This window comes from Pteronotus mesoamericanus, unplaced genomic scaffold (genome assembly GCF_021234165.1).
Source record: "Pteronotus mesoamericanus isolate MK-2021 breed Mesoamerican mustached bat unplaced genomic scaffold, CSHL_Meso_final scaffold_167, whole genome shotgun sequence".
NCBI classification, from domain to species: domain Eukaryota; kingdom Metazoa; phylum Chordata; class Mammalia; order Chiroptera; family Mormoopidae; genus Pteronotus; species Pteronotus mesoamericanus.
In genome coordinates this window covers 24,706,355-24,731,139 of record NW_026555308.1, presented here as the reverse complement: position 1 = coordinate 24,731,139, position 24,785 = coordinate 24,706,355, and the positions used below count along the sequence as shown (strand labels likewise).

The 24,785-nt window shown below is 45.9% G+C and overlaps 1 protein-coding gene across 1 annotated transcript in view; it reads left to right on the top strand.

Moving 5' to 3' along the window:
• Positions 1-24,785, top strand: part of LOC129083516 (myosin-16-like) — a 50,233-nt gene that overhangs the window by 17,588 nt on the left and 7,860 nt on the right. The window contains 25 exon segments of the mRNA XM_054589345.1: positions 550-637; positions 1,016-1,133; positions 2,302-2,435; positions 5,767-5,890; positions 7,286-7,367; positions 8,962-9,094; positions 9,097-9,188; positions 10,250-10,309; positions 10,311-10,355; positions 12,457-12,543; positions 12,762-12,907; positions 13,996-14,086; positions 14,523-14,579; positions 15,199-15,285; positions 17,286-17,295; positions 17,298-17,527; positions 18,012-18,129; positions 19,379-19,420; positions 19,423-19,505; positions 19,849-20,040; positions 20,074-20,078; positions 21,296-21,428; positions 22,491-22,707; positions 23,517-23,653; positions 23,747-23,847. Of these exon segments, the coding sequence (XP_054445320.1) occupies positions 550-637; positions 1,016-1,133; positions 2,302-2,435; positions 5,767-5,890; positions 7,286-7,367; positions 8,962-9,094; positions 9,097-9,188; positions 10,250-10,309; positions 10,311-10,355; positions 12,457-12,543; positions 12,762-12,907; positions 13,996-14,086; positions 14,523-14,579; positions 15,199-15,285; positions 17,286-17,295; positions 17,298-17,527; positions 18,012-18,129; positions 19,379-19,420; positions 19,423-19,505; positions 19,849-20,040; positions 20,074-20,078; positions 21,296-21,428; positions 22,491-22,707; positions 23,517-23,653; positions 23,747-23,847 (2,612 nt within the window).

The following is a 24,785-nucleotide window of genomic DNA, read 5'->3' as shown; positions in this document are numbered from 1 at the left end:
AAAATGCAGCCAATGGGGAGATGTTACACAAAGAAAAATTTTGCTATTTCCCAAGTATCACCTGTCTTTAGGCAGAGCGGGTTACTTCATTGAAGTATCCAAGCAGATGAGGAGGGGCCGTTTAGTAGGGAGGTTAACAATGGACAGGGGTTTGTCCACACACAGACACTATGGCTCCCTTTACTACCATGATTCTACAATGATCCAGCACTGAATTAAAAGAGGTCCTGTTTCTTGTAAGTCATGTCACCTTAGGCAAGTCAGTGGACCTTGAAGAGTACTGCTATCCAACAGAACTTTCCACAATGACAGAATGTTCTCTTCATTCCAAGATGGCGACCACTGTTGCCAATATGCTATCCAATATGATAGCCACTAGCCATGTATAGTTAGTGAGTACCTCAAGAAGGGCTCATGTGATTGAAAGAACTGAATTTTAATTTTAATTTAATTAATTAAACTCTAAATAAATACCTCTCCTGGGTGTGTATATCCTGCAACACCAATTCCAAGCTTTACTCACTATTTTTCTTTTTCCTCCAACCCTAGGAGCAGTTAAACAAGCTGATGACCACCCTCCACAGCTCTGTCCCCCATTTTGTCCACTGTATTGTCCTCAATGAGTTCAAGCAATCAGGTACATCATGGGGACATGTCTCCCAGCTGGCAGTTCTCAGGATCTGTAATTTGGTGTTTGTTCCCAATTAAGTCCACTTTCAGTAACCAGGAATGACTGGGGCTAAACAGGGTATGAAAGAATCCCCAACAATGGATAATCCACAAATTGTGTTTTTGTTGCTTTGACAGCAGAATGGTGCCCACCCAGACAGAAGTCATACTCAGGAGGGCCTTTGGGTCTTTGGTGAATTGTGAGAGACCAGGGACCCCTGGTCAATGATGGGAGAAGACTAGGGTTGATGATGTGGATACTCAGGTCAGCCTCCTTGAGTGGCAAGGAGTGGCCTGTCCCACCATAAGGTAATGACCCCCCATCTTGTGCCCTCCCTCTTGGCAGGTGTGGTGGATGCCCACCTAATCATGCACCAGCTGGCTTGCAATGGAGTCATGGAAGGTATCCATATTTGCAGGAAGGGTTTCCCAAATAGGGTGCAATACCCAGAGTTCAAACAGAGGTGAGTAATGACTCCTTGAAACCTTGAATACATCTCTCAATTTTCAGGAATTAACTACGGATAAATATCCCATTGTCACAAACACTGTAGGTGCAATGATGTATGTGGTCTCACTGTCACTACTTCAGTACTTCACTACATTGGCCTAACTTTTAACTGCCATTAGCTGTGCTTTGTTGCCTGAGGGCTTTCTCTGGCTGCTTTGCTACTTGGCAGGCTGAAAGTATCAGGAATTAATGCCTTCCCAGGTGCAGCCCTCAACCAATGACTAAGAACAATTGGCATATAAGTATCTCAGTTCCCTCACCCTCTGGAGGGCTAACTCTGAAGTGTGTCCTATACTGACTGTCAGATCAGATAGCAACATGCTGGTAAATGTTAAATAACAGGCTCTCCAGGAATTTTATTTTTTTAAGTAAGCCTTAATTTGTAGTGTCTGCCTGTTTCCATGGTGTAAATACTCCCACCATGGCTGATCTCAAGCTACCAATGTTTCATCACTCACTGAATGTGAGGTTTGAAAGAGATGCACACAACTTCTTCTTGTGAGCCAGTAGGCACAGTTTCCAGCTTGCCACTGCTCCTTGTGTCCCCAGCATGATTAAGACCCAGTTGCCTGTTGTAATAACTGGCTTGATAATATGCCTTTTATTTGCTTCCCATCCCACTTTCCAACTCTGCCACTTCCCAATTAACTACTTACACTTGAATTCCTGTCTCAGGGTTTGTTTCTGGGAGAACTCAAACCAAGATCTACTTGCTAGACCATGTGACTGCATATTGATGGAGTAGGAAGGGTCATCTGAGGTCATCTTGTCCAAGTCATCTGAAGTCCCTAACTGGGGAAGAACTTGTCCAAGACCACAAAGGGGGCTGCCGGCAGGTCAGGAAAAAAAAGTGGTTCTCCTCTCCCTGGAAGAAAAGGGAGAGTTTGGTGTCTACATTTTTATGAACACCTCCTCCCAAAACCTCCAACCCACAGTGACATTCAGTCCCCAAAATCTCCTGTCAGACCCATCCCTCTGCCTGCAGGAGCATCTGTAAAAGAAGCCTATTCCTTGACTTGAGGGAATATATCAAGGGATAACTTCATGGACATGCTTTCATGCTGCCAGCTTGGAGATGGCAATGACTGCATGATGGTTGTTATCCATCCCTCTCCTAATAGATACAAAGTACTGAACCCCAGTGTGATTCCTCAGGGGTTCATAGACAACAAGAAGGCCTCAGAGCTGCTGCTTGGGTCCATAGACCTGGATGTAAATGAATACAAAATAGGACATACCAAGGTAGGGTCTTCTGGTGGTGCTTCTTCCCTACAACATTCAGCCTTGTTTTAAGAAGGTGAGCCCCAGGGTGTGAATTCCAGATCCACCACTGGCCAGGTGCCTGTCTTGGGCAAGCATCTCAGCTAATGAGAACCTCAATTTCCTCCTCTGAAAACTCAGGGCTCATAAGGTCAGTCTCATGGGACTTGGGGATGATTAACAGTAATGTACATGAGAATCCAGCTCAAACTGGATTCTCATCTGGTCTGATCAAATATCGATAAATGGTAGGATATTTCATAGGAATGTATGTGCCCCATATTTCTAAAAACAAAAGTAGTCAATCAGAATCAAGGTCCTGGATTTGACTGGGGCACGGCAGTTCCTGTATGGTTGGAGTCTTCAGGCTAAGCACCATTATGCCAGCCCACTCACACCAAGAGCCTCAGCCTCGAGCTGACCAGTAAGTCAGAGTTGACTCAGATGGAGCAGCCACCTGATCCTGACTCATGGGGTCTGGGCTGTCTTTTGTCTGTCCCACTTCCTGATCCTACAGACTTCTGTCAAAAATATTAGGCCTAGACAGGCTAACAGTGCAAGGTGTCCATCTATAGCTACATCCCAGACTGCATCCCAACATGGGAAGAGCACTGGCTTTACAGTCAAGAGTGTCAAGCTCATAGGCTGACTCTGTGTAGCCTAGAGCAGGTCACTTGCCTCTCCAGGTCTCATGGGTGGCACAGGTGAGTGCAGCTTCTCCACGGGCCTGGTATGGCTCGATGCATGTGAAAGCTCTAACATGTGTGTGCGTCCAACACATCTGGTCACTTGGCAAAGCTCAGGGAGTGCCCCCTGTGTCCCAGGCATGATTCTCAACTCTACAGTTAAGTCAATGAACCAAACAGGTGTCGCTAGCTCCTGGGAGCTTGCTTTGTAGCACTGGGTACTAGCAGAATTATAACACTGCTGTAGAATCTGTTAGCTTCGTTCTCCTTCACAATTAACATATGATAGGTATAGTTTAATTGACTTACAGGAACACTCCACATTTGCCACACAATCATTAAATATTTGAGCTGGAGAGAACCTCAAAGACAAGCTCGTTTCCCTGCCCCACCTTTGACAGATGGGAAACATAAGAAAGCCTGAGGATGGGGTGGAGGTGACATGCCCAATTTCATAGAACCAGATGGAACAGAGCAGGCCTCATACCCTATGACTACAGGTCATGTGACCTGGAAAAATAGGGCTGACATCACCAGTATGACACAATCTGACACAGCTACCACCTGGACAAACAGACTGTATCTTGCTATTGTTCAAAGGTTGCACTGGACATCTCAGGTCCAGGTAAAGGCCTGGGTTTCTGGGGACTGTTTTGCTCCCTGAGGACCAGGCAGGCACTGGTTGCTGGGGCAGAGCAGAGAACAGGGTGATTCTGCCTGTAAACTGCATTCTTATCCCCAGTGTTGGCCCATGTGGGTCCCACACACGCTCACTTCTACTGCCTTTCAAAGACCAAACCTCAATGCCAATTAATTTTGAAATATCAAACATTTTACCCCATGATGGTTAGCTCCCTGGTTTTTTTGGAGGGTGGGGGAGGGGTGAAAGGAAGTATTCTTTTCCTGTCAGTGCCCATAGCATCCATGTAAAGGATTTAGTTGGGCACTCTACTCCCTTCTCCCGCATATAGAATCACAGATTCTCCAATCTGGGGTGACTTAGGGTCCTACACTCCCACTGTGCAGGAGGAGAGACTGAGGGCCCCAAAAAGAGAGTGACTTAACCAAGGTCACATGGACATCCAAGGCAGGCAGAGGCCAAATGCAGGTCTTCTGGCTCTTTCTATCCTTCTAGAAGTTTCTGTCATGTCCTATTAGAAGCCTATGAAAAGGTGTTACATTATGAAACACACTAATAAAGTGACCCCCTCTGTAAGCCCACTTAGAACCCAGAACTTAATCTTTGATCTCTTTCCTCGCCTTCCTCCCCACTTGCCCTGAATGTTAATGACCCCATTTCCTTTTTAAAAATAGTTTTATCACATACTCATATGGCCCAAAGTTTTGCCTGGTTTGAGCTCCACAAGGGAATCATACTAGATATATTCTTGTGTGGCATGCTTTTATCACTTAATCATGTTTCTAAGGTTCATCTTTGCTGGCTGGTATGTGACACCCACTCACTGTCACTGCCATATAATACTCCCTCAGGTGGCCACATCACAACTCCTCTATATCCCTCCTTATACATGATCCTGTGTAGGCTTTTCTCTAGAACAAATTCTCAATCTTGACTATACATTAGAGTCATCTAGGGGAAGTTTAAGAACACTGATGCCTGAGCCCTGCCCCAGAAATAGTTTGAAATCACCAATGCCCAGGTATTGGCATCTTTCCAAAGCCCTTCAGGTACAGCCCACATGCTGAGATATATGCTGAGGAGGACAGTTGTCTATTGCAGAGTGTGCAAACATCCAATTTGATGAGAGAAGACCAAGCCATTTTCCAAAATTGTTATACAAACTCACCTTCCCCTTGATCCACATCCTTGCCAAGATCTGTTTTATAAAAGTCCTAAAGGTTGCAGTGGGGGGAGGGGTGAATCGTATCTTGTGACCTAAGTTTGTATTTCTCTCAGGTTGGGTGTTTGGGGCTCTCTTTAAAATGACTTTCAAAGCTACCTTGTTTTCCCGGGCGTGAGTCCCACTGGCACAACAGTGCTAGATGCCTGAAATTGAGCGGTATTAGTACAACTCCATCTCCTTTCTAGAAAGTCAACCACTCACTACCCACCTCCAATGACCACTATCCCCTCTATCCACTCCAAGATCCCATGGGACCATGACTATCCAAAGGCTGCTGTGTATGGTGGTAAAAAGGAGAGGCCCCTTGCCACCCTGGCTGCCGGGCAATCACAGCAGCAGGGATTATAATGATCTCACATTTTACTCAGAACCTCATGGTTTACAAAAGTACCTTTCCACCTGTTATCTCAGTTAATCCTTATAGTAACCCTCTGAGAGAGATCAACATTCCCATTTCACAGAGTAACTGAGGCCCTTAGATGTGAGGAGGCATGTCCAAGGTGAGCCAGCTGGTAAGTACAAGACCAGGTCTGGAGTCTATAGGAGAATCCAAGGGCAAGAGGAACTAGACACTGAGGCCCTGCTATTGGAGGTGTCCATGCTGGGGTCAGCTGATCCTGAGAGGCCTCAAATACTGGCACCATACTGTCTCTTAACTCTGAGAGACCCTTCTGAACCTCCTGTGCTTTGATTTTAACCATCCCCCCAAGCAGCTGCCATTGGTGACAGCTGGGCTATTTTCAGATAAGAGTGCCTTTCCTGCAGGTATTCTCAGCGGGCATCCTGGCCAAGTTTGAGGACATGCGCGATGAACGTCTAGCCAAGATCATGACGACGTCACAGTATCGGCTCTGGGGTTTCCTCATGAGAGTCGAGTTCAAGAAGACGCTAGAACAAAGGTAACATATACAGACACCAATGGGGTGTGACCACAGAAGCCGCACACATCCACACAGAATGATCGGGGCTCCGTCACACACACAGTGGTCAGTCAGCTTCATTAGTGACATGGTACAGCGAGGGGAGGGGAGGACGCCAATGTCTCTGCTGGCCCAGATACCATTTTGGGGGCTATAGTAGTGTCCCAGGGCTGCTGTAACAAAGCACCACAAACTGGGTGCCTTAAAACAACAAAAACTTATTTTCACATAGTTATGGAGGTGAACAGTCTGAAATCAAGGTTTTGGCAGGCCATGCGCCCTCCGAAGGCTCTAGAGGAGGAAATTTTTTGCTTCTTCCAGTCCTGGCAGCCCCAGGCATTCTTTGGCTTGTGGCTGCATCAGTCCAATCTCTGCCTCTGTCTTTATAAGGTCGTGTGTGTGTATGTGTGTGTGTGTGTGTGTGTGTGTGTGTGTGTCCTCAAATCATCTTCTTTCTTTTTTATAAGGATACTGATCATCTTGAGTCAGGGTCCTACCCTATTCCAGTATAACTCATCTTTACTTCTGTAGTTTTATATCTGTGAAGACACTATTTCCAAATAAACTCATATTTATTCACAGGCACTGGGGTTAGGACTTCAACATATCTTTTTAGAAAGATACAACTGAATTCATAACAGGGACCACCTAATATAAACCCTTCTCTCTACAGTGTAAAAGCCACTTTCACAGCTGTCCCCTTACTTGATCCATATGATGGTGATGCTGAAAAGGGATGGGGGAGGGCCAGCACCCATATTTTATAGACGTAAAATTGATGTCAGAGGGGTTAAGGAGCTGGGCCAGGTTCATGCAGAGTCAGGATTAGAACCCAGAAATCCTCATTCCAAATCCATGCCCTCAGAATCTTGTTTTTCAGCCATCTCCCTAAAATAGTAATTAGAAAATCGTTCAGACTTCCCTGCTTGACCTGTCTCTCCCACGTTGTAGTCATAGAAATAGTAATAATAATAGTAATGGATAAATAATAATAGTACTGAAGTCCTGATATCCAGGAGCAGGCCCCCTGTGACTCCAGCTGAAGGTAGGGAGATCAGTTAGGTGCTGAGTGGTGGGATGGCAGGGCAAGCCCGCCAAGGGCCTGGTGCACAGGAAGTCATTGGTAAATGACAATCAAATGAAACTGTAAGGGGCAAGAAAGGGTGGATTCCAAAGACTCCTGATAGGAGGGATTTAGAGACTAATGGATGATTTCTAGTGAGGGAACAGAAAGAGGGGAAATGCAGGAAGAAATGAGCAGTCTGTCTCACTCAGCCTTGTGCTGTCTGGGAGGAAAGATCCTGACACCTGCATTTTAACCCATGCGACCCCCAATTTATTTATTTGTTTGTTTGTTTGTTTGTTTGTTCCCAGAATTGGCCTAAAAGTCATCCAGTGGAACATATGCAAGTTTCTGGAGCCGCGCTTCTGGGGCTGGTGGAAGCTCTACAACAAGGTGAGAGCTGAAGGCCAAGCCAGCCAGGATTGCTGCTCTCTGTGGGTGGGAAGCCTCAGTCCTAGCAGACACAAGTGCGTCTTCAGGGTGGAGAGCCATGGGATGCTGCAGGAGAAATGAGACTGCCTTGGAGACAGAGGGGTCTAGCTTCCTCCCAGAAGGGCTAACTCCTCCCTCAGAAAAATTATGTTGTGTCTTCCCACCTTTCATTTCATTCCTCAGAATAAAATACACTTAGAATGGAGGAGGCCCCACTCCCCCGCAAAATGTGGGCTTGGCTATCAGTGACTCACCCCTGGGGGTTGAATCATCTTTATCTCCTTTAGCGAAGTCCATGGCTTCAGAGCTAGAGTAACCTCAGGAAATCAAGAGACCTGATGTCTCATTTCCCAAGGCTCTTCCAAGATAGCACTGAGGGCAATGTGAGTCAGCCAGGTGATGGGACTGCAGGTGCCCCAAGCAGCCAGGCTGCCCTCAACAAATGCAGGAGGCCATGAACCAATCTACTGCATGCAGGTTGAATCACACCAGGTTATGGTGTCCCACCTGAGACCCACATTGAGAGGGAACACCTATGGGCACAAGAGGAGGCCAGATGCAGGGATGCCACATTCAGGAGACAAGAGAATGGTTGTCTCACGGGGCAGCCATGTGGAAGATTAGGACAGGCTCCAGGTCATTTCTGGTAGCCCTAGGCCCCAACAGCTCATGCAGAAGCTTCCTTCCCCTCCCATAGGGAAAGTACTCCCTAACGATTGGTACTGACAACAGATTTAAAGGGACAATAGCAAGTTCTGCATCCCCAAGTTTGCCCACACACAGGCCAGTCCTCTCAAGGGTGTGAGACTGCAGAGGATTCTAGGTGAGTATTTCTCAAAGTTCAGGCAGCCCCAGCACTTTCTCCAGCTGTCCTATGATTGACCTTTTTTCTTTCCATCAACTCATTATTTTTATTTTAAAAGGAAACTTAATTTCCTTAACCTGCTTTAATCTCATCCTAAGCAAATGTTAGCCATAAAATTATGGATTTAACAAGTTCTTTTTCATTTTAAATTTATTTTCAAAATTATTAAGTTATTACTGTTAAAAATTGTTTTTAAAGTAATTGTGTAACAATAAGAATCAAAGGATTTCAATGCAGTGTTTGAATCCTTCTCACCTGCCCCCTTTGTGTATGTATTATTGTTTGGGAGGTCCCAGACCGACAGCTTTTAAGGTCCCTTCAAGCAGAACAAAAGTGACCACAGATGATAAGGAGATAGAGCCTGTGTGACCTTTGATAGCTCTACTTCTGCTAAAACCTTAAGGTTCATCTGATCACCTGGGATCTCGTTAAAATGCAGGTTCAGATGCAGCAGATCTCAGAACGGGACCAAAACTTGCATCCTAACCAATTCTCAGGTGCTGTAGCTGGTCTAGGGATCGTACTCCTAGACAGCTCCTGTTGTACATGTCACAAAGGAGCTCAGAGCTGACCCAGCACAACCCCAGTACACATTTTTGGGGGGCCTGTCAGGCCAAGGATTGTCTGCCATCTTGGTCCCCTACAAAAGCCTGGACCTCTGACTTTGACTGGGGTCCTTTCTTTCATCAGGAGCAAGAGAACCTAATAGATGCTGAGGAACACCTGACCCAGATGATGAAGACCAAAATGGAGCTAGAGAGCCAGAACTTGGACATGCGGAAGTGGCTAGAGGAAGAGGAAGGCACAGCTGCCTCCCTGAGTGCACCAAGCACAAGCTGGAGGGGGACCTGAGTGACCTGAAGCATGACCTGGAAGGCCTTGAGACCACAGTGGCCAAGACAGAGAAGGAGAAGCAGGTGAGGAAGCCCTGGGTGAAACCATGCTCCTCTCAAGGCCAGGGAATCCCCAGTCTACTCTCCCTGTACGGGCCACACCTGGAGCCCACACAGCAGTGCTTCCCAAGATCCTAGCCACCAGACACATGGGGTTATTTTAACTTAATTCAATATATTTTAAAATGTGGTTCTTCAGTCAACTTAGCCACATTCTGAGTACTCAAGAGCCACACATGGCCAGTGCTACCATGTTGAATGAAGCAAACTGAGAACATGTCCATTGTTACAGGAAGTTCTGCTAGGCAGAGAAGCTAAGGGCACTGAGAACTCTTTCTGTCATGGTGCCATCCAGACTCAGCCCCAAGTGGTTCTCCTCAAGCCTGGGATTCCAGGTGTCTGCATTAGCCTGCTTCCCACTCAGCCTCAGCATCCCTGCCCCCTCACAGAATGTCCTACGGCAGCATGTCTGCCCTTCCGACCTTCAAAGAAGCAACCCTATCAGTATAGTGGGGCCACCTGCAGCTGCTGGATTTCCACCCAGACAAGCAGTTGCTGCCCCTCCACTTGGCTACAGGAGGAGCCCCTGGCTCCTGATACCATCTGGCTGGCCGTTGGCCCCAAGGCCCACTTCCTACCCTTGTAGGTTGTTGGCAGGGGGTGAGCAGGGGGGTCCATGAGCAGGGAAAGATAGACATGACCAAACCTGTGCCTCTCCAGCTCTAATGTGTACTCAAACCATTGGGATCCTGATAAGATGCAGGTTCTGGGATGGCAGGTCTGGCAGGACCCCAGGATCCAAGTTTCTAACACACTCTTGGTCAATGCCATAGCTGAGATCCAAGCACAAGGTTTTGAGTAGCAAAGCCTGAACTGGTGACTCTTGCTGTTATCCTCATCCCCAACATTCTGACTGGTTGGATGGGGTGTGCCCTAGGTGTTGGCATTTCTCAGGCTCCCAGGTGACTCTAGAGTACAGCCAAACCAAGAACCCTCTCCCAGAACAGGTGCCTCCGCCTCCTCTCCTTCTACCAGAGGGTATCCTGAGCCTTAAAGATCTGTCTCTCCCCCACCCGGGTTTCCAGGCCCTGGATCACAAGTTCCGCACCTTGACCAGGGACCTCTCACTCCAAGAAGATTCCATTTGCCAAGCTCCAGAAGGAAAAGAGGGCGCTGGGGGAGCTGCACCAGGTAAGTGCCACCCACTCCTTCCCCTGGCAAAGCAGGAAAATCCCAGTTTTGCCACTTCTCAGCTAGGGCCCCTCAGGGAATTTACAGAGCCTCCCTAGATCTCAGTTGCCTCATCGGTGCAATGGGCATGGTCACATGGTGGTGCCTTCCTTCCAGATTTTTTGTAAGTGGGACAACCATGTATTTTATCACCCAAACTAGGTAAGTTTTGAGGGTGGAAGACGGGCAACAGGCAGGAGTCAGGATGGCCCTTGGCACATTGGGAGGTGTGATCCCCAGAGTCATAAGAATGGAATGAGGTGTATGGAAGTGTCCTTGAGCTCTAAAGCACCAGAGAACCCTGACACATCACTGCAACAACAAGCATGAGCTCTTGAGGTCACTGGGAGACCCACTTGACTATTACGGGCTCAGACTCCTTAATGCAGAGCCAGCTCTGACCAGCCACCAGTGCTGACTGTGGCACAGAGCACCTTCTAGCTCTGGAAACACAGGAGCAAAGAGCAAATTGAAGCTCAGAACCAGACAGTGAACCCTCATCCCTGTGTTTGCTGATTCCTGAATCCACAGCATGTCCCCTGTGCTGCCTCTGGAAATACTTTATCTTAGACTGTATTTCTCAACTCTATTAAACCCAGAGCCTCTTTTTATTACAAGTACATCCAATTCTTATTATTCGAGGTAGTTATGTTCTATAAACTCATTACACACACTGAATTAGCAAATACTAGGGGAAATTTAGTGTTAGGTTCCTGCAAGCCTCTGATCACAACATTTTGTCAACCAATCAATACATAACACACACAACACAATCAATACATTATGTTGTTCTGTGTGTCTGTTTAAAGATGCTTTACATAGTATGTATTGTTTATTACTTAACATTGAACCCTCAGTCAACATGCCTGAACAAAGCTTATCTAATATACAATTTTCTCTGTAAGGCACATGAAAGCTCTCTTGTGCTTAGGAACACTAGACAGCACTGTGTTTGGGTGCTGTTTTAAACAGTGAAATCACACACCAAAAAAGCACAACAATGTGAAAAAGAACACTTGTTTGCAGTATGAGCTGAAATAAGAAGGCAGAGCATCATCTCATTTCACCTTAGCTGAAAACCCCAGGCAGCTCAAATTTTTCACCACTCTACTCATGTCTATGAATGACTGTGAAAACACCATGAGTATTGATTTGGAGGTTTCAAATAAATTTTAGCAAGCAGGTAAGTTGGCAGCTAGATAACCCACAAATAATGAGGATCAACTATTTTGGAAGGCTCTCTTACTGTCCTGAAATAAAAATTATAATGATATAACTAATATATAACTTCAAAAAATCAGTAGAGTGCCTACCCTTCAATATAAAGGAGAAATAAATGGAAAATAATTTAGAATAAAAAAGGCACTGAACATGTGTAAAAGGTCAGGCAGATCAAGTAGAAGAAAATATGAGCAGCGGCTTATCTGCCTGAGTCTGTCTCTATCAGGAGGGTGTGCTGGTGACCCAGGTAGCAAAGAGTAGCTGCTGTCACTAATGCAGTTTAACAAAATGGTGAATAACTATTGGGGAGATTTTGATAACAATACATGAATCTTTTCTCAGTTTTCATGGTAGTTAATTCTGTAAAAATAAAGTGTATAATAAATGAAAGCATTTTTAGAGTTATATGTAAAAAGTGGTGGTGGGTTCAGATTCAGAAAAGGATAAATGGTTGTTTTATTTACATGAAAGTGGGACGTCAAGCATGTGGGCTGTAGAATTATTCTTCAAGGTGTTGGATTGTCCAGAGCAAGGCAAAATGTCCAGCCTCCCTGGAACTATTCACTAGTGCCAGTGTGGTCCCCAATCATTGCAACAACCAGAAGCCCCGCAGAGATTTTCATATGCTCTGTGGAGAACCAGAGCCCCACTACTGACCTGAGGGCCTACCTGCTGCTGATGGGTGCTCAGGTCTGCCCAGGCCTCACCAAGCACCCAGGAGCAGGTGCTTGGTATCTAGTCACTGAAGTCAAGTCAACTCTGCTCAGAAGTAATAGCAGAGAACTAGGTCTTATCAGCTGCTCCTGCATCGTGCGACACACATCTGTATGTTTCCTTCCAGAAAACCCTCGATGACCTGCAAGCTGAGGAGGACAAGGTGAACCACCTGACCAAGAGCAACAGCAAACTCAACACTCAGATCCATGAGGTAATGCCCCACAACTGGGCCAACAGCTCAAGGGCCAGGTCCACACTGGAGTACATGGTCCTCAGATACATTTTGGGAACTGGACTGACACATCTCCCATAGAAGTGAGGGACTCTCTGATGCCACAGCTAAGGAACCAAGCCCAGCCTAATTTTTTATTGTATTCTGACCTGAAACTCCCCCCATTCTACTTTCTCTTGCTTTTCTTGTTTCCACAGCTGGAGGATAACCGGGAACAGGAAAAGAAAATCTGGGCAGAGGTGGAAAAGGCTCGTTGGAAGGCTGAGAATGACTTGAAAGTGACCATTGATGATCTCAACAAGATGGAGCAGTCCAAGCTAGATCTCAAGGAGGTGGTGAAAAAGTACACCTGTGTAGTCACTCATCTGTAACAATATTGGCAATATCTAGCACTTTCTGGATGGTGCTAGGTGCCAGGCACTTGCTGAGGGCTTCACATGTATCCATGCCTGTAGCCAGCATCTGCTACATGCCAGGCAATGTGCTCAGCATGGAGGATACAAGGAGAAAGAAGTAGGTGCTGCCCTGTCTGCAGGAAGCTCCCAGACTCAGACAGGGCCTACTGGACAATGAAAAGGAGACTGGTATCGAGCAATGCATGCATTCTAGAGGGTAAAAGTTTATAGAACTCTATATGCTGGGCTCTCGAAGATCACAAGCTGAGGGGTTATTTTGTCAATATCACTCTGGCAATAACATGGAGGAAAGGTGGAATGGAGAAAAACTAACAGAAGGAAAACAATTAAGAAACTACTGCAATAGTCCAGGCATAAACCTGAACTAAGTTAGAGTATGAGGGGATGGAGACAAGGAATCATGTAAGGAAAAAGGAGTAGAATTTGGACAATGCATCTTCAAAGTATATTTTTCTAAGGCAGTTTTAAAGCACACAGACCTCCATGAAGGGCATATGCAACAAAATCTGCATTTCAACACGTTTCTTCCGTGGCACACCCAGAAGGTGCATGTGACCTTGCCCATCCTCCTCACTCACTTGGTCTATCCTCTTGGTGTTCATTCATGCATGACTCCTTGACACATTGAACTCACACATCAGAAGGAGACAGACTTTTGTGGAAAATTTTCCCCAAAAAGGCAAAGCATTAATGCAGTTCTGGAGCTTCTAGAATGTAAACTGCACCAGAGCAGTGATTTCTGTCTAGTTTGTTCATTGACATAAACATATGTCAAATTAATAAATGCATGAGTGAAATAATAAGGGAATGAAAAGCCTGTGGAAGATTCTGAGACTCTCTAGGATGAGATCTTCTGTGCCATCACCCCAAAATGCCAGGGGTTAGGGAGCAAGTAGTTTTCAGCAGATTTAAGACCTTCTCTGGCAGCCCAGTCTCTGTTCACTGGCCAGCTTGCTGGTCTACCCTAAGAGCTTTTTTTTTTTTCCCCTTCAGGAGATCAAATCTTCTTTTGCAGGAAGGATATGGAAATCAATTCTGTCAACTCTAAATATGAGGATGAGCAGTCTCTGAATTGCACACTGCAGTGGAAACTAAAGGAACACCAGGTATCCACAGGACTGAGGAGACTGAACTCACCTTTTGAGGTTGACTTCTCTGTACCCTTTGTTTACATCAGCCGATTGCCTCCTAAGTTTTCCTGAAGAGCGAGATTGCCACAGAGTCCTTGGAGAATGACCCATGTTCACCTCACTCCGGGTTAAATTCAAAGTCCTTCCAGTGGTTACAAGGCCCTCCACAATCTAGCCCCTATTCCCTCACTGACCTCATCCCCCATCATTCCCCCCACCATGCTGTCCAGCAATGCTGGCTCCTTGAGGGGACTCACATACACCTTAGTTCCCTCTGCTTTTGACAGTGTCCCTCACATGTTTAGCTCCCTTTAATTACCTCCATTTTAAAAGTCCAAGTGGGTAAGTTTCTAAGTTCACACAGGAAACATAACCCCCCTCAATGCTCTTCTTCTGTTTATTGGTCTGGCAGGCCCGAATTGAAGGACTGGAGGAAGAACTGGAAGCTGAGAGGGCAATGAGAGCCAAGGTAAGAGACATACTTTTTCTACCTTTCTTGAGTCAAAGGACCTAATGACAGCTACAATCCAACCATAAGCAGAAAAAGAGAGGAGGACAGGTTTCCAGTTGAAAATGCTTGTTTCTTGAGCACCTACTGTGTGCCAAGCACTGTACTACATGTAGACATTGATTATAACATCTGATGTGGGACCAAGGAGAGGAGGCTGGTTCTGCCTGGGGCAGGTGGAGGAGACAACATTAGCCTGTGGACTCGAAGACTGAATTCAACAGGCTGAGGCAGGGAGGAATGAAATAGCACCTACCTGCACAGGTACAAAGGTATAAAAGAAAGAGCAAAGAGTAGAGGGAAGGTTGAAGGCAGAGATCCTACTAAAATAAGGCCAGAAAACTGGTGGGAAATAAATCATAAGACACCTAAACTCCAGATTCAGCCAAACTGGGCTGGGAGGTAGGATGGGCACTAGGGCCCAACCAGTGCAGGGAGGAAAGACAGCGTCCTTCACTGAACATGTAGGGAGGCAGAGAGAGTGCAGAGCTCCCCAAGTGCAGGCTCTTGGCCTCACAGATACCTGCAGAAAAAGGGGCTCATGGATGGCTTCTCTGGGTATCATTCGCTCTCACCCCAGGTGGAGAAACAACGCAGTGACCTGTCCCAGGACCTCAAAGACCTCAGCGACAGGCTAGAAGAGGCTGGGGGAGCCACATCTGCTCAGGTACCATCCTTGGGAGCCTTGGGAACCCCAATTCCTGACTGCCTGCAGGGAAAAAAAAGTGCTGTATGACAAACAATGAGATAAAGACCAGTTAGTTTTGCTGAATTCCTGAGGCTAGCATAAGTAGAAACCCATTAGTAATAAAGAGTAGGCAAGAGAGGGACTGGTTTGGTCCACTTCCTTTTGGGGCTCCTTAGTTCAGCAGCGCTAATGGAAGCAGGATTTGGATTGAATGCAGAAGGTGGGTATTCTAAAATATAGTGTGTTAAAAGAGAATTTGAGGTAAAATAAAGCAGAAGATGAGGAGAGGACTGCTACTGAAGACATGCAGTTGACCTTGAACAACACAGATTTGAACTGCACGAGTCCACTCACACACGGCTTTCTTTCAATTGACCCCAGTTAATTGACCTGTGCAGTTCAAACCTGCGTGGTTCAAGGGTCAACTGTAGTTTGTTACAGTTATCAGGAGGAGGGGGCATGCCAGGCAGAGCCACACAGGGAAGCACCAGGGTCAGTCAGGAGGCAGAGGGAGGGGAAATTGTGGGCAAGAGCCTTTATTATGGTTTCCAAGGAAGGAACAAGCAAGTTGGAGCAGGCTTAGGTTGGCTAATTCAAATAATTTCAGAGGGCTCTGGGGCATAGAGTGCAACTCTGGTTGTCTGGTACCTACCCTGGGTGATTAGAGCAAGTGAATAATGGTTGAGAGTATGAGAGCAATATACAGAGGAAGGGGTTGGAGATGTGGGCTCTAGATTGGTTCATTTATCATTGAAATTGAATTGTTCGCTACCTCTAGGGAATAGCTAATCCTGAGAGGGGGCCGTCTTTTGGTGGTCAGCAAAGCCCCAGATGCCAGAGCACAAGAATACAGAAAATAAAGACAAGGTTACTATGGTGGGGTGACCCCACACTCCAAGAGCACCCACAGACAGGCAAAGGGGGGCTGGAATCTGAACTGTGCCTCCTGGGGTGGAATGTATCTTTCTCTAATCACATGAAGGCATCATAGAGACCTCCTCCAGCTCCTTGCTTGGCGGTCTGTGGTGCTTTAAAACTACCTTAGAAAAATATACTTTGAAGATGCATTGTCCAAATTCTACTCCTTTTTCCTTACATGATTCCTTGTCTCCATCCCCTCAGACTCTTAGTTCACATGATACTCTCCTAATTTCATGTAGTCAGCTATCTTGCAAATGTGGACCCTGGGTCAGAGCAGAGAGCAGAAATAGAGTCTCTTATCACTGGAAGGCTGATCATCTTTTCCTGTGGCCCCCTGGACTCCATGTCCTGCTCTCCCATCATCCTGGCCACAGTCTGCTCCTTGGGGACCTGGTCTGAATCAGGTAACCAGCTGTGGCTGGATCCTGGCAGAAAACAAAATCATCCCAGATAGATTGAATGAGGGGCATTAACAAAGGGACTACATCTAGCAGTGCAGGGAGTTAAGAGGACAACAGGGAGCCATGAGAGCAAAAGCTGCAGATAAGGGGCTGCCTGGTAGGTTCCTTCTGAAGCCTCTGAGAGAGAATCTGTCGTAGGCCTCTCTCCCAGCTCCTGATGGTTTGCAGGCAATCTTTGCTGCTCCTTGCTTGTAGCTGCATCATCCAGTTTCTGCCTATGTGGTCACATGGCCTTTATCCTGTGTGTCTCTCTGGGTCCAAATCTCTCTCTTCTTGTAAAGAAAACTAGTCTTCAGATTAAGGCCCACCCTAATCCAGTATGACATTTTAATTGGTTTGCATGTGCAAAGACCCTATTCCCAAATACGGTCACATAAGGTATTGGTGTTAAGATTTGAACATATCTTAAACACACAATACTATCTAAACAAATCCTATGGGCAACCCACCCAGAGGCTTAGGACTGATATTTCAATCAGGACATCTCATTAGTGCTGTGCAGGAATATCAGAGGACCGTTGATCAGATGGGCAGTATCCACCCCAAGGAGGCCAGTGCCAGCCAGTCCTGCTAAGCCCTGTTTCCCCTCTACCCCAGATTGAACAGAATCACAAGAGGCCAAGCTCCTGAAACTGCAGCAGGAGCTGGAGGAGGTGGCCCTGCAGAGCAAGGCAACAGCCTCCACACTTCGCAAGAAGCACACAGACTCCATAGCTGTGCTGATGGAGCATATAGAGAACTTGCAGAGGGTCAAGTTCAAGCTGGAGAAGGACAAGCAGGTCATGAAGGTGGAGATTGACGACCTCAATGCCAGCATGGAGATTGTGCAGAAGTCCAAGGTGAACTTCTGCAAGTTGGAGGAAGCTGGAGGAAGGGAAGCCCCGCCCCCAGAGCCACAGGAACACACCCCGGCGTTGGCTCCTGCACAAATATTTCCTGAGCTCCCAGCAAGTCCCAGACATGTTTTAAATGGAACCAAGGTGAACCTGTCACAGACCCCATCAACTACACATATAACCTTGGCCAAGTTACATGACCTAACTGTGCCTCAGTTTCCTCATATGTAAAATGGGAATAATAATAATCCCTACTTCACAGCACCATGGTGAGGGCTATAAAAGTTGCTAGCACATAAGAAAAGCTCAATACAAGTGTGTTATTAAGATTATCATTACATTAATATGAGTATATCTTGAAGGAGCTGGAAACCTGGGAGGCTACACTAGGAGAACTCAGGTGGGAAACAGGGAGGGCCTGGCCTGGGTTCCCCTAGTACATGCAGCCTGGCCCCATTTCCCCACTGAATGCGTTCTTCCTGAGCAGATGAATGCCAAGGCCCATGTCCAAAAGCTGGAAGATAGCTTAGCAGAAGCCAATGCCAAGGTGGCCTAGCTGGACAGAAACCAGGCAGAAATCAATGCCATCAGGACCTGCCTGCAAGGTGAGTTCAGTCCCCATTGCAGTTTCCTAAGGAACAGTGTAAGGAACAGAAGAGGGACCTGCAAGCAAACTGAAAGAGTACCTAGACCCTCTCCCCAGAGCTTTCTTAGTTTTGGAAAATTCACATCCTCTTTGATGAGATAAGGAGATTTTATTTTATCCTCTGAGTGTTCCAAGTCATGGTTTGAGAGTGTAAAATAGGGAACCAAATCAGTTCTCTCAACCGCCCTGTGAGATCAGCAGGAAGGGCAGCCATACTGACACTTTTTAAACATTTTAAAACATGACCCACATACTAACATAAAGAAAACATTTGTCACTAATCAGGGAACCAGAAAAATAGTAACGCTGCCTTTGAAGAGCACAGGGGGCTGAGATTTATTGATGCATAGTCAGTGGGGAAAGGAATGCTTAAGGAACTCTGCTAAGTCAGATGTAAAACTGGCTAATGTCCTGCAAGACAGCAATACTGCAACCTCTGGGTTTGGTTTTGTTTTTTGTTTTTCTATCAGAAGAAACCCTTTGCATCTCTAGGACTTAAATAATTTGGAACTTACCACTATACAGGTTGATACATAACTTTGCAGAGGCTGGCTCTAACCAGAACAAACAGTCCAAAAAAAGTGCATTCCCTGAGAGAACCTAACACTCCTTAGGTGAGCCAGTTAGACAAGCTCCAGCATGACACCAGAGAACCTTCAGGCATCCTTTAGCCTTATTTCCCACATCCTGAATACATTTGAAAATCAATACCCCATTTGACAGATGAGAAAACTGAAGCTCAGTGAGATGAAGAGACAAATCTAATGACTTGCAGAGCCAAACCAGAAGCTCTCTGACTCATGCACCACTTCCTGGCCTCTGGCCCCAGCAATCAGTCCACAAATGACAGGAGTGTAGTAGGTCTTGGGACTGTGACATATATAGTTTAGAAAGTAAACACTCTGCTCCACTGTCTTCTCCAAACTCCGTTGCTGTATCTCCAACCAGGGGTCAGGGCTTCATTAGATGAAGCTTTTTATCCCATGCAAGTCACTTGGAGGCTAGCAACTCTAGGGATCTTGCTCCAGTGCTGGGATGACTTAATCTGGGTGGCTGGTGTGGTGGTCACTGTGCTCCTTGTCCCAGCTCAGTTGGCCACACCACTGTATTTACTGGGTACTTTGGGAGCAATGCCCTGGGGGAGCTTAGGATCTGGGCTGAGGAGCTAGATCTCCATCCAATATTTCTCCCATTTCCTTCTCGCTCAGCTGAAAACAGTGAACTGAGCCAGGAATATGAAGAATCCAGAGGTGACTCAATCAAATCCTGTGGATAAAGACATCGCTGACATCACAGGTGGACAGTTACAAGAGGCAGCTGGATGAAGAGTCCAAGGTTGGTTTGGGGGTGGGATGATGGTGACAGAGCTGGCTCCTTGAAAAAATTTATAGGTTATAAAGATACAGAAGGAACATGAAAAGTCCCACTAGAAAGTAAAAAAGTTAACTACAAAACAGAAGTATGCTATGTGTAGGACTAAATGGAATTGTGTATCTGTGGACAGTAATCGGAAAAAAACAAGGAAAATAAATCCTGATGACTAGGATTATAGAATCATGTGTCTTTTCCTCCTTAAGTTGCTGCACTGCTGATCCAACATTACAAATATCTAAGTGCTGGCCCTGGGGGGCATGGAGGGACCAATGGGCCTCTGACAGGTTCGTAGGGTCCCCCACAGTCTCGCAGCACAGCTGTGGTGAGTCTCACCAGCGCCAAGCATGACCTGGACCTGCTGAAGGAACAGCTGGAGGAAGAGCAAGGAGGGAAGTCAGAGCTGCAGAGCCTTGTGTCCAAACTCAACACTGAGGTGACCACCTGGAGGACCAAGTATGAAACTGATGCCATCCTAAGGACCGAGGAGCTGGAGGAAGTGAGCTCGCTCTGTGTCAGGAGAGTGGAGAAGGCTAAGTGAGCGGGTGGGTGCTGGTGATCTCACCATCAGCCACAGCTGAGGCCAGTGCCATGCCCAGGAAAAGGCTGTTCATGGGCTCCTGTAAAAAGTGGGGATGAGTATCTGGACAGGGGAGCCCTCTGCCTACCCTGCCAGTCTTCAGGTTCCATATTTAAGGGCTCCCTTATCTACATCCTCTGCCTTGAAGCACTCAGGCTCAGACAGGGAAAGTAGAAGCAGGGGCTCCTTCTCTGGGAAAGGCTTCTCTGCCTCTGAAGGGTGTAGGAAGCCTCCACAGGCCTGGTGGGTCCAGGACAGGGACTCTCTGTGATACTGGCGGTACACAGACTATACTCAATCACAAAATTCCCACTCTGCCTTTCCTCAGCCCAGTGGTAAAGGTCCTCAATTCCTTTGAGCTTATTCCTTGTTCACAAACTAGAGAAGTAGATACTCTGCTTGCCAGGCTGAGGAAATAAAAGTGGACATGACATGAATGTGTCTCTGAGTTGCCCTCTTGCGTAAGAAGAAGCTGCTTAGGTACCCATTGACCCACACACCCAGGGAAGCCCTGCATGTGAGCCACCCTGTGCCAGGAATGAAGGGCACCCCAGCCTGCTTGCTGTGTCTTCCACTCACTAGAATTTGTGGTGACAGGACAGCAATAACCACAGTGCCTTCCGACTGACACAAATCTTTTATTTAAATCTCTTCATATATTGAGCCTAAATCTGCCTTCCTGTCATTTCCACCTCCTGCCTTTCAGTCCTTTTCTACTTTCTATTGAAAGCTGCCTGGGAGCTGCCTGCTCTCACTCTGGACTAAACCTAAATCTCAGTCCCTCATCTTTTTCTGCCTGGTACCTCTTCCCCAGATATCCACAGGGCCCCTGCCCTCCCTCCCGCAGATCTTTGCTCATGTGTCCCCTTCCCTGCTTTATTTTCTCCATAGTGCTATGTCTATATGTTGTGTATTGTGTGTCCCAGTACACACAATATGAAGACAGAGATTTAGAGTCTGTTTTATTTACTGCTACTTCCCTAATGCCTAGAACAATACCTGGCACAGAAGTATTTGTTGAATTAATGAATGGACAGTGGTTGCTTCCTCTAAACACTCTACATTCTGCCTGCATCTTTTCCATCAGGACACCAGATCTCAGCACCACACTCCTGGCCCCACTGCCTGTGGGCTCCTATGTTTCCTTGACAGCCCCTCTTGCCCTCATTCACAGGAGAAAACTGGCTGCCAGGCCCCAGGAAGCAGAAGAGACAGCTGAAGCCGCCCAGGCAGGGGCTGCGTCCCTTGAGAAAAATAAACAGAGACTCCAGGCAGAAGTTGAGAACCTCACCATTGACTTGGAAAAGGTCATGGGGTAAAAGGTTTAAAGGCTGCCTATTTGCCAGGTCCAAGGGCCCACAGGCATCGGGATGAGACTTAGCACATGTCTGTGTGATCAGGAAGAAACAGTGGCCCATGAAAATAAAACATAGGGTTTGTATACAGGCCCACTGGACATAGGCTCTTGCTTGAATATGTGTTTATATGTATTCATAATTCCAAGATCTTAACACTCAACAAGCCACTATTTAAATACATCCATGACAAGGATAAAACTTAATCCCAGCAAGTCATGTAACTGTTCCCTTTTGTCTCACAAAAACCACGTCCCACGCAGTTTGTATGGCTAAGTATTCCTCTTTGCATCCCTGATTCGGACTGATTTGCCTATCTCCAGCTGAATTACATAAGATTTCCACTGCACACACCAACCTGGTCTTGGTCTACACAGGACCATTTCTTCATGCCATCTGTGAGGGGCAGAAAGTCACATCCACATGAAAGGCTTCAGAAAAAAAGTTCTAAAACCCAAAAAAGGGTTTGTTCCTCTCAAATTCAAAATTTAAGCCGAAATTTATAAAATCTAACCTTGCTTAGCAGCAAATACATAGTTGCCAGGCAGTTATGAAAAAGATCAAAGGTGTATGAAAAACAATGTCTAAAATTAATCAGCTTTGACTCACAAGAAGAATACCAAACTTATTTTTGAGTTGGACAATGGTGTATAATGTATATTATTAGTACATTTTAGAGAAATACATTGCAGGGAATTGGGTGAATGTCATAAATCTGGGAGAGATGTTGTGCTCCAGATAATTCATTTTATACCTAAAATAATTCTAGCCTAGGAAGATAAGGTAGACTGCCAGAGACCATATCTAGTAGCAGAAGTTTCAGAACTGGAATGTAGCTCTTTCCAGTCTCCCTACTCTGTGTTTGTGCCATAAATGTTGAATTATATCCCAATGCCCAAGAAGTCAGTAGTCACCAGAATTACTGGGGAAGGAAAGCAAAGGCAGGGAGGGGGCAGAAGGAGGGGAAAGGGCAGGGAAGTCAGACCCTCAGAGACTATCCCTAACTCTCCCTAGGCCAGTGCTGCAGCTGCTGCCCTGGACAAGAAGCAGTGGGCCTTTGGCAAGAGGCTGGCTGAGTGGCAGCAGAAGTGCAAGGAGCTGCAAGTGGAGCTGGACAGTTCACAGAAAGAGTGCCGCATATACATGACTGAGAGTTTCAAGATCAAGACTGCCTACGAGGAGTCCCTGGAGCACCTCAAGTCAGTGAAGAAGGAAAACAAGACCCTGCAGGGTGAATCTGAGGGCAGGTGGGTAGGCCTGCAGGGACAAAGACACAGACAGGGCCTCCTTCCTCCCAAAGTAGTTCACATCGTGGGTTTAGCACTTGGCACACAGTAAATGCCCAATAAATGTTTGTTGACTAGCTGGCAAGTGCTTTGTAGAAGCATTGGAGCATTCAGTAATATAATTTTAGGCAGGTGAGTTAAGTTTTCTGTGCCTTAGTTTCCTCATCTGTAATATGTGGAAATAATACTGCCTTCCTTGTAAGGTTACTGTGCCAATGAAATAGGGTAAAATATGCCATGTCTTCACATAGCAGAGTAGCTGGCACAAATAAGGGCTCAATAGATTTTATCTGAGCCCTTACATCTGTCATATGTAAATAATATATGTATGCATATATATTTATTACATATAAGAGCCTTGGGGTGGAATTTGAGAACTGGGGGTGTAGGGCGGGTGCCGTGGGGAGTGTGTCTCTAAGAAGGGAAGGCCTTGAACATAAAACTGACAGATTCTGGGAGTCTTGTGCACTGTCCCTAAAGCTACCCTGTGCTTGTTTACTCTTCTCTGGGCTTCAGCCTCTCATCTATAAAAAGAGGAGCTTGGATCCACTGTTCTCCAATGCGTAAGCCCTGATGCTCCACAGGTCTATGACCTGTGTCATAATATGTGGAGTGTATTGCTTCTCTTTTGATACAGGGAGGCTAGGAGTGCCTGCTTCTAGCCCCAGTGGAGGAATGTCTGTGCTACATATCACCACCCTGGGACACTTGTAGTTCTCACGTACCTTATTAACAAGAATATTTTTTTTCTCAGAGGAGGTAAAGGAACTTATTGATCAGCTGGGCGAGGGAGGGCGAAGTGTACATGAGCTGCAGAAGTTGAAGAAAAAATTGGAGATTGAAAAGGAAGAACTCCAGGTGGCCCTAGAGGAAGCTGAGTCTTCCCTGGAGGTAACCTCATGGCTCTCTCTTCGGGGGCTGAATATTTGGCTAGGGACTGCACACCTGCTTAGCCAGAAAGACTGACATTTACATTCCTGGCAGGTTGAAGAAAGCAAGGTGATTTGAATTCAGCTGGAACTGGCTCAGGTTAAAGCTGACATAGACCAAAGAATTCACGAGAAATAAGAATTTGAAGCTACAAGGTACAGTGCTGACAGGATGGGAGGCTGACAGCATAATGGAGCAGAGCTCAGAAACATGGCCTCTACCACCTGCTAGTCATGTGACCTTAGGCAATTTAGCCGAACCTCAGTTTCTGCATCTGTTAAGTGGGAATAATGGTAGTAGTACCTTATACAGATGGGGTTTACAAACACTTTGAAATGTTGTACCTTAGTGATTCATCATGAAACCCCATGAAATAGTAATCCATTTCAAAAATGGTCAAAGGACTTGAATAGAGATTTCTTCCAGAAGATATACAGATGGCCAATAAGCATATGGAAAAATGCTCAAAATCACTAGTTATTAGGAAAGTCCAAATCAAAACTATAATTGCCATATTTTGCCTTCTATAATGCACACCCATGTTTTTGTGCACATTATACATAAGATTATTATGCCCATTATTATACCCATGGTATATAATCATTATACCCATGTATAATGCATATCCTTATTTTTACATCAAAAATTTGGGCAAAACAGTGTGCATATATATGGCAAAATACAGTAGATACCACCTCACACCCATTACAAGGGCTACTATCCAAAAAATAGAAAATAACAAGTGTTGTGCACTGTGGTGGGAATGTAAAATGGTATGGCTGCTGTGGGAAACAGTATGGAGATTCAAAAGTGGGCAAAGGACTTGAATAGACATTTCTCAAAAAATTTAAAATAGGATTACCATATGATCCAGCAATTCCACTTCAGATATATACCCAAAAGAATTTAGAGCAGGGTCTAAAAGAGATATTTGTACACCCATTTTCATGGCATCATTATTCATAATAGCTAAAACATAGGAAGCAACTCAAATGTCCATTGACAAATCAAAAAACATGATATATACATACAATGGAATATTATTTAGCCTTTAAAAGGAAGGAGATTCTAATACACCAGACAGCATAGATAA